The 16,896-nt window shown below is 40.0% G+C and overlaps 1 protein-coding gene across 5 annotated transcripts in view; it reads left to right on the forward strand.

The window, feature by feature from the left end:
- SMAP1 (small ArfGAP 1) overlaps window positions 1–16,896 on the forward strand; it is a 189,833-nt gene that overhangs the window by 65,949 nt on the left and 106,988 nt on the right. For 4 of the 5 annotated variants that reach the window (XM_002690008.6, XM_005210641.4, XM_010808339.4 and 1 more), the window contains exon 2: window positions 4,630–4,763. In XM_002690008.6, coding sequence (XP_002690054.1) covers window positions 4,630–4,763 — 134 coding nt within the window. Of the gene's footprint in view, window positions 1–4,629; window positions 4,764–16,896 lie in introns of those variants that run through there. The other variant, XM_010808340.4, reaches the window with a different exon arrangement.

The raw sequence follows: 16,896 nt of genomic DNA on the forward strand, positions 1-16,896 counted from the left end.
CACATGTGAGCAAATGCAGATCCTCTCAGCAAGAAAAAGGACTGTTTTATCTATGAGACATTTTATACAAAAAGTAGTCTGGATCTTGCTGTTGTCCCTGTGGCCTGTGAATGGCAGCACTGGTGTCTCGGGTTGCTTGTCAGGTTGCAGAGTCGCAGGCACTGTCCGGGGCCACCAGATTCCATTGTGTCCCCCACGACATGCACGCGCCTTAGAGTTTGAGAGACACTGATCTGAAACTGACGCTGCATTTCTTTAACTTTTCTTGTTTTGAAACTTAGCTGCTGAAATAATTAGACCCTCCAGCTGTTCATCTATTTGTGTTTGCCTGTATCTGTCTTTTTGTTTACCTTAGATTTTTACGTAGACTTCAGAGGAGACTGTCCTGTTATGTATGAGTGATGGAGAGTAGCCGGGGGAGGCAGCTGTGGCTGGAGGGGTCACCAAAGTCGCCCAGAGCAGGCGGCATGTGACGGAGCGAGCCTGGCACCTCACAGCCTGCAGGAAGCATTAGGGGCAGAGGTGGCAACACGTGCAAAAGCAGGGAAGGCCAGGTGCACTTGGACGAGGACTGAGGTCTTCTCCGTGGGGGCTGGGGTCGGCCCCTCCGTTGTCGCGTGAGGCCTTTATTATATGGCTCCTCTGTCAGCTCCTGAAAGGTCCCCAATTCCCTGACACCCTGCCCTCTGCTCTGCCAGACTCCCTGACCACCCTCACCTTCTTCAGCCTTTGCTGAGACGTGTCTTGGCGTACTCTGTGTCAGTGGCTCCGGCCAGTGTTTAAGCTTTGTTTCAAGATTGGCCCCCTCTGTGAGACCTGCTTGCCTTCCCATAGCCTTGTCTCCTTGCCCCTGAAGAATGCTGGAGCATGTAGCCCCTGAAGGATGCCGGAGCGTGTAGCCCCTTCTCCACGGAATCTTCCCGACCCAGGGATTGAACCTGGATTTCCTGTGTTGCCGGCAGATTCTTTACCCTCTGAGCCACCGAGAAGCCTTTATATATATCACCTTGTGCTAAAATTGATTACAAATGTCCCATTTAACCACGTTGATATGTTATGTGCAGTCTGTTCATTTTCATTGTTGTATAATTTTCTGTGGTATGGAGATAATCGTACTGGTGAACATTTAAGTTGTCAATCTTTTCAGAAATCATGCTACTGTAAATACTCTGGTTACGCAGCTTCTTGAGTATATGTATGAGTTTCTTTGTAGTGTTTTTCAGCCTTGCTTGACTCTGGTCCAGAGAAACAGCATTTTATAATGTGACCTGATTTTTGTGTGTATGTGTGTCTGTACATATATATGTATATTACTGATTTTTTAAAGGTTTTAACAAAGTTATATTTACTCTTCATCTGATGCACTTATACCATTTTCCTTCTAAAAATAAATTCTGGTTGAGATTAAATTAATGAGTTGTGACCTACTGTTTAAAATATTGCTAAAGGGTGTGTTGTGTATGTGTGAATTTCTCTGTGTACATAGACATGTCATATTGTTTAAAATAAACATGCATAAATTGAGACACATATGTGTAAGCACATGTGTTTATGTTTTGTGTGTTTATGAGTAGATTGTTGGTTGGAAGGGTTTATTCATCTGACTAGATTTGACCAATTTAAAAAAAAATGGTTGCATCTATTTAAATTGGTATCGTCTCCTGACTGTGAGAACTTAGCCTTTTATCATTGTGTCAGTGGTCTTTTAAAGCATTTAGTTGGTACAGAATTGGTAAGTACTCATTGAATTTGTTGTTGTTCAGTCGCTAAGTTGTGTCCGACTCTTTGTGACCCAGTGGACTGTAGCCCTCCAGGCTCCTCTGTCCATGAGGATTTCCAGTCAAAAAGACTGGAGTGGGTTGCCATTTCCTTCTTTGGGGGTATCTTCCCAACCCAGGAATTGAGCCTGCACCTCCTGCATTGGCAGGTGAATTCTTCACCACTAAGCCACCGGGGAAGCTTGTTTGGTGAATGAAAAGAAGGATTTCATTTTGATAATTGAATGACTGCCATGTTAAGCAACTACTATTTTATCAAGGCAATTTTAGGTAAACTTACAGGGCTAATTTTATAGAGTGCATGTTCCGTTTGTAACTTTGGTTAGACTTTTAAAGTATTTTTAGGGGTTCTTGATTATATTGTTCAGTTATGATAGTTTATGTTCTAAAGAAAGATTCATTGACAAAATTACATTATTATTTCAATATGTAAAAAATGATTGGGGCTAAAGTTTCCCATAAATGATAACCAGGTTTGTTTTTTTTTTTTCTTTCTTGTAGGAATCAATAAAATGGTTTTTATAGCCTTAAATTAATAAGATTTAAATACCATCTAACATTTAATTATATCTAGCTTTTGCTCAATAGTAATATAGCCTTTTTTTCATATTACTGCTAGCATTATTTTTGCATAAGGCTTTTATGCATTTGAATCCCTTTCTTTTGTTATAAAAATGCACCACTGTATTGGGTACTGCAGTTTTGTACCTGCATAGAGTCGCATCGTATTATGCAAGTTCTTTCAGTCATAGCATCCACATTAGGAAATCGTGCTAAAGGTTTCCATTTGTATTTGGCTGAAATTCTGGCAGATTATTCACAGGGAAATCATTCTGTTTTCACAAAAATGAAGCCCTTCTTGGAGTCTGTTGAAGATTTCTATTTTCTCATCATGCTCTGGACCCAGTGCCTTTATAGGAGTTACTTTTGAGGAAAGTTAAGATACAGTTGTTTTACAGACCAATATAGGAACTTCTCTAGAGGGAAAAAAGTGTAATATTTTGATCATCAGGATTTCTTAACATGGCAGTAACTTGCGTTAAGTAGTGCTTTAAAACTTTAAAAATATTTTCCGTACACATCTCACCTAAGTATTGAGGGCAACCACTCTAACTCCTTTGAACAGATGAGAACCTTACAGCTCTGTTACTAGGTCCAGTGTAATCTGTGCAGCTCAGAAGTGGCTGAGCACATGGACAGCAGTGGTCTTTTGACTGCTAACTTATTTTGACACGGTTGGTAGTCGAACAGAGTCTTAAATAGAGCATGTCCCAGATGCTTGTCTGTTTATAGGTGTCATTTCTCAAATTTAAAAGCAAGATATTTTGACATAAATTGTATACACATAACCTCTCCCCTAAGGAATTTTTGGAGAATGTGTTTAGTGTTAACTACATTAAAATTTTTAGCCTTGGTGTTATTTTGTAGATTCTCATCTTTAGATAAAAAGTATGTACTTAAACAGAAAAAAACCCTAAATTTTTTAAAAAGCTTGATTTTTATTAATATCTCTTACTGTATTTTTCATAATCAAGTCATTTAGAGAAATCCTGTATATGAGCTTCTGAATATTTGATATAATTTCCAGATATTACTTTTATTTTCCATTTTACTTTAATTGTACGAGCAGTATGTGAAGATAATCATAAGAAGATTTAAAATTATCAAGAAGTAGTACAGTCAGAGGTACAGCTAGTAGTACTAGAAGAATAGTACAGCTAAGGCTTGTATCTTACATATTTAGGTGAGTTTCTCTATGGTGTTTGAATCAGTTTTTTGACCCAAAGACTTAACATTTTGTAACACACCTCAGTTCATCTGTAACTCCTTAATCTCAGGGTTATATCTGGGATTTATTCATGTTGATAAAAGACTTCTTGAGGCAGTCCTTTTTTAGTCTTATAATTATTAATGGTATTAATTGATAAAAATGTTCCCCTCCTCAAGGTGTTGATTACAAAGTAGAAGTTATTGTAGTTTTAAAGGGCATTTCCCCCCAGTTTCCAGTGAGAGAGTACATATTTTTATGTGTTTGTTGGCCATACATTTCTTTTTCTGTGAATTACCCATTTGTGTCTTTTTTGTCCATTTTTCTATTTAGGTTCATTGTCTGTTTTTTTTTTTTTTTTTTTTTTTTTTTACTAATTTCTGTTTCATTTTAAAAAACCTCTTTGATTTTTACTTGTTGGTGGTCTTTTAAACAATACCCTAAACATTTAATAAAGGACTTACCTTTACTGTGGGCTGTTACTACTCCTGAATCAAATATGCTAGTGAAAAAACTGTTCACATAAAGTAGTTTTAAATTCTTAGATTTTGGGGGAAGTTCCTAGGAAGGCAAAATTAGTAAACTCCTTAAAGTTCTTGAAGGTTGATTTATAACCTTTTAGCACAACCAACAGAGAAGGCAACGGCACCCCACTCCAGTACTCTTGCCTGGAAAATCCCATGGATGGAGGAGCCTGGTGGGCTGCAGTCCATGGGGTCGCTAATCGGACACGACTGAGCGACTTCCCTTTCATTTTTCACTTTCCTGCATTGGAGAAGGAAATGGCAACCCACTCCAGTGTCCTTGCCTGGAGAATCCCAGGGACAGGGGAGCCTGGTGGGCTGCCGTCTATGGGGTCGCACAGAGTCGGACACGACTGAAGCGACTTAGCAGCAGCAGCAGCAGCACAACCAAGACAAGTCTTCTTAGCAAGCTGCTGCTGTGCCATTTGAAAATTGGAGCCCGTGAATTCTGTAGCCCTTCGTTATGATTGTATAAAGAACCAGAATGCTTCTTATATGCTGTTATGATATTTTTTTAGTTTTTAATGCTAGCTTTTCTTTGTTTCTTCTCTGTAATCAGGTCCTCGATGGGCTTCCTGGAATATTGGTGTGTTTATTTGCATCAGATGTGCTGGCATCCATAGGAATCTTGGGGTTCATATATCCAGGGTCAAGTCAGTCAACCTAGACCAATGGACACCAGAACAGATCCAGGTAAACATTACCCTACAGAGAAATTATTTAAAATGGATTTAAGAGCTTTACTCCTTCTTGCATCTAAGGATTAACATCGTACAGTAGTATATTGAAATATGGTGTATGCCACAAATAAAATTTGAGCGTTGACTTGGACTGTCAGTTCACAGATGTTTATTTTTTCTTGGTTCTGTAGTAAAGTCAGTTTTTAATGTAGTTTTCTAAAATGTTGATTTTGAAGTATTTAAAAAAAAAATTCTTTTCCTGTGCTGATGAGATTTCGGGTATAATTCCGTAGTCTGTTTTGCTTTGCAGTCAGTAGAGGGCGCCTGAGTAAAGACGAAGAGCAGACCGCCTGTCTGCAGCGCGAAGGGGAAGGAACGGCTTCCTTCTGTGCAGGAGTGGGTGTTCTCCACTCTCAGACAAGTCACAGGAGCTGGAAGACAGCCCATTTAGCCAGTGTTCTTCTCGTGACTGGGCTTGTTTGGAGCGGTTTAGTTTTTTAGAGATAAATTTATACTTTTAAGGACTTGCCATTTTTCCAGTGACAGTATTAAATTTTCAAAATCATACTTTCTAATCCTTTAGGTTAATTGCTAATGTAAAAATGATTATTTCTACTGGTTATATTTATAGTTCACAGTGAAATTGCATGTCTTTTTCTTATGCCCTTTTCAAATTACTTATAGTCAGTATGAAACATAAATATACAAGTGTATGTAGTTGAACCTCAGGGATACACACATATACCTCACAATCATAAAATAAATATAACACACAAATTGACATGGATATGTGAAGTAAGGGTAGAAAGAATAGAATGCTGGGAGAGAGTGATCACTTAAAAAACGTATATAGACTTGGTTAAAGAAAGTACAGCTTCTATACTGAAGACATTTATACCAAAGTAAATACTAGATGTAGCAAAAATTTAAATATTAAAAAACTAAACCTCAAAAATACTCAAAGGAAAAAAATAGAATAGAGATCTTCAGGCCATAAAGTCAAGCATAATTAATTAGTTTAGTCTTAGGTTAGTTTTTTAACTTTTTGTTGGCTAGAATATAAAAGGAAATATGAAACTGTCTTTTCAAGATCCTTGAGAGAATTTACTTAAGGAAGCAGAGCTTTTTGAACATTTCATTTTAAGGCAGTTTTCTTAGTAACATCTCTGTAGTAACTATGGTTACAGATTTTCATGAGATTGTTTCTTAAGTTGTCATCAAGAGAACATGAAGTGTAGCTTGAAAATGTCACTTGAGTTTGTAATGGTTGTGAAGATGCAGAACACTCAAGACCAAATGTGTTGCCTTTTTAATGGTTCATTTCAAACCAAGGAGAAAACATGGAATCCCTAGACACTTAAATTCTCCAGAAATATTATTTATTTCAACTAGGCTGTTGAAAGGAGCTGAGTAGCAGGTTCTTTGAGGTGGACAGCTGTTCTTTTCTAGTAGTTTAGGGCATAACTTCCCAACCAGAGCACTGTAGTTCACTGGTTTTCTGGGGGATATGTTATAAAGCAAGATACTGTTTACTAAATATGTAAGGATCTTGAAAGCAATTACTAAGTAGTGTACAGTCTTTGAAGTTATATTTGAACACTTATTTGTATGTCAGCTTCTTCAAATAAGAATTACTGTTTTTGAATGCCAGACTTTTGACGAGTACTTCTCATAGGGACGTGCTGTGTCTTCATAAGCCTCGGGGCGCCTCCTGCAGTTGAGGAGGGTGAGGTTAGAGTGCATGCCTGCGAAGTCAAGTTGAGAAGACAGTGAGGCTCACTTTAAAGAAAAGAAGGGTGGGTCAGCCTAGTCACAAGAACAGGTGAGCCCGCTGGTATTCTTGTGTGGGCCTTGTCAGTGCTTGCAGGCAGAGCCAGAGTTGTTCTTTAAAATCAGTTCTGGACTGCTGTGTGCTGAAAAAGAAAGTGGTTGGCAAAGACCCCGAGGCTCCATACTGAGGAGCGCAAGCTTTGTTTTAAGGCAGCTGGTTCCTGAGAGGCCATAGAACAAGGTGACTGAGAAGGCTTTCTGTGGAGTCAGACTCCGGGTAGCGCGGGGCAGTCCTGGCAGGGCGCCTTGCCTTAAGTGCCGCAGTGCCTGTGTCTGAGGGCAGGCCGTCCCAGTGCCCTCTGGTGGGGCTGTGCGGTAATATGGGTGATACGGGCAAAATGTTTGTAACACTGGTGGGCTCACTGGGTATTGAAGCATAGTTGATTTATGGTATTGTGCTCTTTTCAGACTGGCACATCTTGAACACTCCCGTCACGCTGGCTTGTCAGTTACTAGTAGGATTAGTCTGTTTTGTTCGCTGTGCAAGATCCTCAATATTGCTGCTTGGAGGATCTTTCCAGTCTCTTTTTTTTCCTTTGGCCGCTGCCCTATGGCCTATGGGATCTTAATCCAACTTTGGCTTTTTTTTTTTTTAATTAAAAAAAAAAAGCATATAAAAAATGAGGTATAATTACGGAGCAAGTACAGATAAAAGTGAGTTTTATGTACCTCGGGAAAGGTCTATACAGTCGTTCACCTGTGTCCTTGGGGACTGGTCCAGGACCCCTTCACATATTGAAATCTGTGGATTCTCAGGTCCTTTACCTAAAATGGTGGAGTTCGAGGATCTGATATTATATATCCATCATATATGTAGTGTCTGTGGGAGTCAGTTTTTAGGGCATCTATCATAGCTGTGTTAGAATTGCTGTATGCTTACTTTTAAAAGAAAATAATTTATCTACCAAAACTTAGTGTGGAAATAGTTATTCACCTTAAATTATAATAATAAATTGTTTTGAATGGTGGTTCATAGATGAAATGTCTTTGATCTTGGGTTTATTTTTGGGTACTTCTCAAATTTTTGGAAAGGATCAATGTGTTATAAAATAAAAGCCATCGTATTTATAAAGTATTCTTTTTAGTTTTGTACTGGTTCATTAATCCGAAGTCTTGATTACCTTTTCCCCTCATTATTTAAAAATTCTTAATTATTCATTTTTCATTGTCTGTATTGAAGGAATTAAAATGAAGAATACACTAAACAGCAAGGCCCTAGTATAACACTATACTCAATATCCTGTAAGAAACCACAATGGAAAAGAATATGAAGAAGAATGTGTGTTTGTGTGTGTGTGTGTGTGTAACTGAGTCACTCACTTTGCTGTGTACCAGAAAATAACACTGTAAATCAACTGTACTTTCATTAAAAAATACAATTAAAAAAAAGAAATGAGGATTAGAAAAGAATAAAGTTTCTTGGCTCACTTTGTAGAGAGTTGTGTAAATTGTGCTGCCTAATAAAACATCCCTAGTGAGACTTTGTCTGCATTGGAAAGTATACTCCATGCATTTGGTGTTTTTATTGGTAACTTTAGACCACTTTTCATGGTAACTTTTGGACCACTTTTCGTGGTAACTTTTGGTAACATTTTTCATACTTTATAATCTGTAAGTGTTTTAGTAATATTCTCTCACAAGTTCTTTGTTTCGGACTTACTGGTGACGTTTGTTGATAAGGTGTCAGTACTTGGCATTTTGCAGGGTGGAACACCAAGCACACACGACTGCAGTGTATTCATTTATCAAATATGTCCAGTCTCCTTAGGCTCGGTACGCTTGCCTTCAGCGTTCTGTAGGCACTTTCCTTCCGTGTCTTTATACCTTGCCCCTTTGTGCTATGGCTTTGACCACACTTTGGCCCAGAGGGAGAGGTCTTTGAACTGAGCTCTCCTCACATCATTGTTTACTCTTGCATCAGAAGAACAGAGGCTTTCCTTGCTCTCGTTTTCTGTCCATCCTCCTCTAGCCATCTCTGCTCTGACTTGAGCAGCTGGCTCTATTGTTCTAGGCGCAGAGTGGGGGAAGGTACTGGTGCTAGTTGTTCTGCCTTTGTTTCCATTCTCAGCTTCCTTTCTGCTTTTCTACCTAATTAAAGAAGTTATATTCATTGGAGGCATCTTTAAATGCTTTCCTCCTCTTTGAAATCTGCTGTCTTGCCCCCTGCCTCCACAAAAGTTTGCTTTGTACCCTTTGACCCTCGACAGACAGCCCTCAACCCCACGATGCTGGTTCACTCACTCGTTCACCTGCGAGCGTTCACCGACTGTTCACAGTGCCAGCCACTGTCCTCCAGGGGCAGCCCTGACCTTCTTGCAGCAGCTGGATTTCTTGAGCAGCGTCTCTCCCTGCTGTCTCACTCCTCTACCTGACTGGCCTCTGCTGACTCGTCTTTACTCCGCCCCTCTGTTGGCTCTGTGCTCATAAAGAGCGCAGTTAACGCTCGTGGCCATGTCCATGCCACCCACGTGGTCCCTGCTTCCCTGACACTCCTCACTGCCTTCTTGAAGCTTTTTCTGTGTAAGAGAATCTACAGTTACTATCCCTCATCCTCTGTTTTGTTTCATTATTTAGTCGCTGTGTTTTTCTCTTTTTTTAAAACTTTTTTTCTGCTTTTCCCTCCTTTTGGAGACTTTATGCAGTTTTGCCTTCAGCCTTTTTGCTCGTTTGTCTTGCTCCCAGGGAAAACTCAGTTACTCTCATGGGTTCAGTTGTTATTTTTCTGTGCACATGATTTTCCCCTCTTTCTAGTAGTGACCTCTTTAAAGTATCAGTTCTTTTAGATTTTCTGTTTGAAACCTTTGGTATTCATGAATTTATCACACCTTAAGAAACCTTGGATATCCTTCAGTTCAGCTTCAGTTCAGTCGCTCAGTTGTGTCCCACTCTTTGTGACCCCATGGACTGCAGCACACCAGGCCTCCCCGTCCACCACCAACTCCCAGAGCCTGCTCAAACTCATGTCCATTGAGTCGGTGATGCCATCCAGCAATCTCCGCCTCTATCGTTCCCTTCTCCTGACTTCAGTCTTTCTCAGCATCAGGGTCTTTTTCAATGTGAATATCCTTGGCGTGGTAATTGGTAATTTTTCCAAGTATGTTTGGTGAGGCTGGAGTTAGCCCGATAGGTTGATTCCATGGCACTGGAATTTCAGCATGGCTGTACATCATCTATTCATATTTGTGTTTCAAGAACTCTTGTGAAATAATTAAAAATCTTGTTGCTTTGTGAAAAATGCTTTTCATAAAACAAAGAAAGCCAGCTGCTAATACTATGATAGACTTTAAGAGAAAGGAATAGATACAACCAGGCATGGAGTTTTTTTTTGCTAGATAACATGATACATTTGAGTAGAATACAGAGCAGAATATCATTAACCGTTGTTCTTTAACACTATCAATGAAGCCTAGGTGTTTTATACAGAAACAGGAAAAAAGGATTTATTAAACTGTTTCAGTGTTTCAATATGGGAAACTTTGGCCACAGTCATAGGAGTTAATGTGTACACTTAGAAATGTTAAGATTGATAGGTGTCTGTTTACCTGCCGCGTGATACATCTAAAATGCAAACGGTCATCTGGTTGTCTGGACTGGCTTTCTTTCCTGTGCCTTTGTTTCCCATCAGTTCTTAGTTTTTTCATTGCTTCTGTTGCTTTCCATTTGTTGTCCTTTTCTCCCTGTGTTCCTTTATACTTGTAAAGTTCCAAAAATATAGCCGCCATAGGAAGTCTGACTTAAGCTAGTGTGTATGGGGTTCCAAGGTGATACATGCTGAAACTAGAAGGCAGTACTTTTCAGAGTTCAGACTGTTCCAAACTGAAAAGAATCGCCTTTGGAGAACAGTGAGCTCGCCATCACTGGGCCGGATGCGCACTTGGAGATGTAGGTGGGGTTCAAGCCTTGGATGGCAGGTGAGGAGCAGTTTCAGTGACTGAAGTCTCTTCCATTTTTGGGATTCTTGGGTGGTATGCTCAAATCTTCTTTGGTTGCCACAACAGTTCAAAATCACGATAACAGATGTGATTCAACTTTTTCCAAGAGTTAAATTCTACCCTAAAGGATAAGACTTTTCTGAAATCTCCAATAATTCAAAAGAATATGACAGGATTCTTGGGTTAAGTCAAAAAGACAGGTTCTAAAAATGTTTTGGATAAACTTTTTTGCTCTAATTATTTTCTTTCATAAGGAGAAAATCACCAGCTAAATGCATAGAGATTTCTCTGATAACCTTGTCATTCCCAAAGAAACCTACAGTAAGGTAACTTGTGCAGCCTTTAGTTTAATTTATGTCATAACATTAACCTGCTTGTCTTCATTTAAATTTTTGGTTTTTCTTAGAAAAGGATTTTCCCTAAGGAAGCGAAAATCGTGGATTTCTGTTGATCTTCATCAGTAAGCTTTACTGTGTTCTGTCAGCTCAGCTTGCATTCCTAATCTGGCCAAATCAGAGAGAATAGGCAAAAGGGGCTTGATAGTTACTTTAACTACTTCTTTGAAGCTGGAACGACAACTGAAACAACAGGCACTTCTCATGTTGTGGTCATGTTGTGTGCATCTGCAGTGGTAAAATAAGTGTGTACACGATTTCAGAGGTGGGACGTGATAGAGGCTAGGGTGGAAGTGGCTGAGCACACTGAGGAGGTTTTCTCTTCTTCGACTTTCTGACATAGTATGTTTTGGATGAAGTTATAATAAATTTTATTCCTTGAAAGCGTATTGATTTTGTGAAATAAAATGACTTGCGGTTGATGAAACCAGTCTGCTCTGAGCTCCGTCTTCAGTCTTTAATAAAATGGAAACCTGGAACTAGAGTATTGTGGACAGCTGAACCTTAAGTTTCACTTGAATCACGAAGTTGTACAGGTTGGTTTTACTGGGACAGAATCCAAGAATGTATCAGATCAATACAGGCCCTTTCTCTGGGCCTGGTCTTAGCTGTTAGTGAGTAATTAAATTGTCAGTTCATTGCAAAAAAAATGACATTATGACACCACTTTAAGTCTTCAGATGCAGGTGAAATCAGTTATTACGTTTTCCTGGGAGCTCTGCAGGGGAGAAAGATGCATTAAATAAGACATTATTAACACTAATTGTACCTGTTTTTCTTTTTTTTTTAGTAAGGCTATCAGAAAATGTAAAACCCTGTAACTGGCTCATTTCCTGTTTCACAGTGGTGATTAGATGTCTTGTTTGCCTGGAGCCACCGCAGCTCTCTTTTGCTAGATGGTTGCGTGATCTGTCTTTTTTAGTACTTCAGTGTTTGACCTGTCTCTGTCTTGAAACATAGGAGATTTCTTTTAGACAGGAAATGCCTGCATGTGATATGTTCTTTTAGCATGTAGTTTCAAAGTTTTTATTTCAGTGACATTCAAAATTTTTTTTTTATTCCAGTAACTTTTTAAAAATGAAGTTTTTAGTATCCTGTTTCCTTGTTTGAGTTTCCTGTTTCATTGACCCTCTTACCTGTATTTAGGTCTTCATTGCCTGACACTAATATTTGTCACTTTCTCTTAGATACTTTTCATTACTTTTTACTTCCATTAAGTTTTCTTTTTTTCTTCTTTTGCCTGTCCAGAGTTCTACCATTACTTGCTGTGTTGATTTGTTTTGATCTTCTATTTAATTTGATATCCAGTTTTGAATTTTTAAAAAACTTCTAATTCTTTCCTGAGTTATTGTTTTAATTCTGTGTGTTTCTGATTTCTGATTTAGTTGCTCTTTAATAACATCATGTGTCTTTGGACTCATTTATATGTTCTTTGTTATCTTGTATTTATGGCTTTCAGTTTGTTCTGATTAGTAGTCTGTGGCTTTGATCTGTATTCTGGGCATGTTTGTTCTTGTGTGGCTTCATTGTTAGAGACACTGTTCCACATCTTTTTTTTTTTTTTTTAACTTTAAAATATTGTATTGGTTTTGCCATATATCAAAATGAATCTGCCGCAGGTATACATGTGTTCCCCATCCTGAACCCTCCTCCCTCCTCCCTCCCCATACCATCCCTCTGGGTCGTCCCAGTGCACCAGCCCCAAGCATCCTCTTCTGACAACTTTGTATGAGATTTGACCTTGATTATTTTCTGTTGATCATTTTTATGTGACATTGGTTTTTCATTACCTTTAAAAGGCATTAATATTCAAAATAGCTTTTCTAATTACACAGACCTGTCTCTTCAGTTGTTTTCAGGTATTTAAAACATAAAGCCACTTGTTTTCTCCCACTTTTTTCTGAACCTTCTGTTCCTTTATCTCCATGATTCCTGTCCTTCTCCATTTTGAATCATTTCCCAGGAGTTTCTGCTCAGTGTGGGGCCCTGTCCTGACGGAGATTTGGTGGTTCTTGTGGGGTCTCTCCGCATTCCCAGCTTCTTGCGCTTCCTTGCTGTTGGGGTGGGTGAAATCCCTCAGCTTCATGTGCCATCTTCCTCTTGGTTCACAGTAATTTCCAGTTTGTACGTCTCCACTGTCTTAGTCTTCTGTTCTCAGACCCACTCAACACCTCATTAGGTGTTGTGGGCATATCTGCTGGTCATTATGCCTCATCCCTACCTAATGGCATCTTGGGATTTGTGGGTTTCTTCCATTACTACCATGCCAGAGAGTGCTCAAACTACCGCACAATTGCACTCATCTCACACGCTAGTAAAGTAATGCTTAAAATTCTCCAAGCCAGGCTGCAGCAATACGTGAAACATGAACTTCCAGATATTCAAGCTGGTTTTAGAAAAGGCAGAGGAACCAGAGATCAAATTGCCAACATCCACTGGGTCATCAAAAAAGCAAGACAGTTCCAGAAAAACATCTATTTCTGCTTTATTGACTATGCCAAAGCCTTTGACTGTGTGGATCGCAATAAACTGTGGAAAATTCTTCAAGAGATGGGAATACCAGACCACCTGACCTGCCTCTTGAGAAACCTATATGCAGGTCAGGAAGCAACAGTTAGAAGTGGACATGGAACAACAGACTGGTTCCAAATAGGAAAAGGAGTATGTCAAGGCTGTATATTGTCACCCTGCTTATTTACCTTATATGCAGAGTACATCATGAGAAATGCTGGGCTGGAGGAAGCACAACCTGGAATCAAGATTGCCAGGAGAAATATCAATAACCTCAGATATGCAGATGACACCACCCTTATGGCAGAAAGTGAAGAAGAACTAAAAAGCCTCTTGATGAAAGTGAAAGAGGAGAGTGAAAAAGTTGGCTTAAAGCTCAACATTCATAAAACTTAGATCGTGGCATCTGGTCCCATTACTTCATGGCAAACAGATGGGGAAACAGTGGAAACTGGCTGACTTATTTTGGGGGACTCCAAAATCACTGCAGATGGTGATTGCAGCCATGAAATTAAAAGACACTTACTCCTTGGAAGGAAAGTTATGACCAACCTAGACAGCATATTCAAAAGCAGAGACATTACTTTGCCAACAAAGGTCCATCTAGTCAAGGCTATGGTTTTTCCAGTGGTCACGTATGGATGTGAAAGTTGGACTGTGAAGAAAGCTGAGTGCCGAAGAATTGATGCTTTTGAATTGTGGTGTTGGAGAAGACTCTCAAGAGTCCCTTGGACTGCAAGGAGATCCAACCAGTCCATCCTAAAGGAGATCAGTCCTGGGTGTTCATTGATAGGACTGATGTTGAAGCTGAAACTCCAATACTTTGGCCACCTGATGTGAAGTGCTGACTCATTTCAAAAGACCCTGATGCTGGGAAAGATTGAGGGCAGGAGGAGAACGGGATGACAGAGGATGAGATGGCTGGATGGCATCACCGACTCAATGGACATGGGTTTGGGTGGACTCCGGGAGTTGGTGATAGACAGGGAGGCCTGGCATGTTGCGTTTCATGGGGTCACAAAGAGTCAGACATGACTGTGACTGAACTGAACTGAACTCCATTACTACATTTCACTAAATATTGTGCGTGGGTTTTGGTTTCTTTAATCTAGTACTTCTTTCTGTGTTTTTGGTTTTTTGCTAAGGAGCTTCTTGCATCTTCAAAAACCATCAGTGCTGTTACAGCATCCCCATGACAAGCAATATTTAGTAGAGTAAAATTGTCATTAAAACAGTTAATTTGAAGCACTCCATGATTTAACCACATTTCACCTGTGTGTATTAGAACATTGTTTAACCTCTCAAAATTTTGTGTTTTGCTGTGCTTAGTTGCTCAGTCGTGTCTGACTCTTTGCGACCCTGTAGATAGTAGCCTGCCAGGCTCCTTTGTCCATGGGGATTCTCTGGACAAGAATACTGGAGTGGGTTGCTATGCCCTCTTCTAGGGGATCTTCCCAACCAGGGATTGAACCCAGGTCTCCTGCATTGCAGGCAGATTCTTTACCGTCTGAGTTGTGGAGAATCCCAAGAATACTGGAATAGGTATCCTATCCCTTCTCCAGGAGATCTTTCTGACCCAGGAATTGAACCAGGGTCTCCTGCATTGCAGGCAGATTCTTTACCAGCTGTGCTACCAGGGAAGCCCCTCAAGGTTTTGACCCTTAGATAAATTTCTATAGTGTTGTATAGAATCAGACACATAATAAGCTTTCATTACACAATTCTTGGTACATACTTATTCAAGAGATCCCAGGTCAAGCAACTTTTTTTCTTATTTTATGGGAGGAGTGCTCATTATAGCTCCATCAAGCTGATGAAATGTTTCAAACTGTGGCCTCATGTACATACTGAACTTTTTAAGTTGACTGAGATTCAACTTACACTGACTTCTTGCCAGGGTCATGATATGGTCTGTGTCCTCAGAAGCAGAGCGAGGTGGCAGCACATTGCTGGGTTTATCTTTTACCTGCAGGTGCAGAGGGAAATAAATATGACACTGTCTATAACAACATGTGATCTGTGAAATTCAGTGGAGGGTTTGCATTTTAAACAATCCATTGGAGGAAATTTTTTAAAAAACCCTTTTTTTGAATTTGAATGTGCAAGATTGTGATTTTTCTGTTGATTTTCTTCATTGTTTTTGAGGTTAAACTTTCAACAATATCAGTAATAGAATTTCCTTTTCCTTGTGACTGGCTGTAGTTCTTGCATCAAAGCAGTGAACAAAATGGTGAGATGTTACTTAGTGGAAGTCACTCCTTGATCCCGTTAATTCTGTGCTGGCTACTCTAGGTGGACTGAGAGTATAGCCAAAGGAATCGCAGGCTACCTGAAGATAAGGACATATATCCCAGAGTGGGTGCTCACGCAGGGCAGGAATTTGTTGGGGGGCAGTGAATGAATCCACTGAATTCATTATCTGGGAACACGATTGTTTTGTTTGTTTCGTCACACACAGCAGTTCAGAGTTGCTGCTTGGTGTGACTGGAGAGTGCCTGAGACCAGCAGGTGTGGTGGAAGTCCTGGCCTGGTACTCTGTAGGCTTGGGCTTGGGGTTAGGCTTGCTGGCTCAGAGATCCTCAGCACGCAGAGCATCTTCAGCATGTTCCTTAGGAGTGGCTCCTTTTTTCTGTTTTAAAAAAGTATTACCAGTATCCAGTGATATCGCAAGTTCTAAACATGTCTTTTATTTATTAAAAAAAATTTTTTTTAATTTAAATTTATTTATTTTAATTGGAGGCTAATTACTTTACAATATTGTATTGGTTTTGCCATACATTAACACGAATCTGCCACGGGTGTACACGTGTTGCCCATCCTGAACCCCCCTCCCACCTCCCTCCCTGTACCATTCATCCCTCTGGGTCGTCCCAGGGCACCAGCCCTGAGCAACCAGTATCATGCATTGAACCTGGACTGGCGATTTGCTAAACATGTCTTTTAAATGTCTCATTACTGTTTTTGACATTGACCTTTGTTTATCGGTTTCTAAAAGCATACAACAGTGTGCAGAGGGACTTCTAGGCAGGAAGACAGAAAAGTATGTTGTGTTTGAGAAAGTGAAGTAGAAGAGACTGGTGCGGTTATAGGGGCAGAGGTGAAAGTTGCAGGCTGGGGCTGGTTTGGCCTTGGTCCTGTGAGGGGTGGCTTATGGAGGGACAGCCTCGGGAGCTTGTAATGAGGTCTAAGTTGAAGAGCAGTGTCTAATATCATTTTCTTCTAAGAACGTAAGTCCTTACATGTTCCTGCAGTGGCCTCGGCAGTGGGTGATTGAATCTTGAGCTAAAGCAGTGGTGACAAGGTTGATTCCGGGTAAACGTGCACAGACATGAAAGCGAGAGTCCCTAGTCTTCTGATAGAAGAGGCGAGAGTCCAGATGCCGCCTGCTGGGCCTGAACACCTAGGACCGGAGTAGTGGTTTATTCCTGGACTTCAGGTGGTGTGAATTGCAGAGTAAGCGGAGATGATAAAAGACTGT

This window comes from Bos taurus, chromosome 9 (genome assembly GCF_002263795.3).
Source record: "Bos taurus isolate L1 Dominette 01449 registration number 42190680 breed Hereford chromosome 9, ARS-UCD2.0, whole genome shotgun sequence".
NCBI classification, from domain to species: Eukaryota; Metazoa; Chordata; class Mammalia; order Artiodactyla; family Bovidae; genus Bos; species Bos taurus.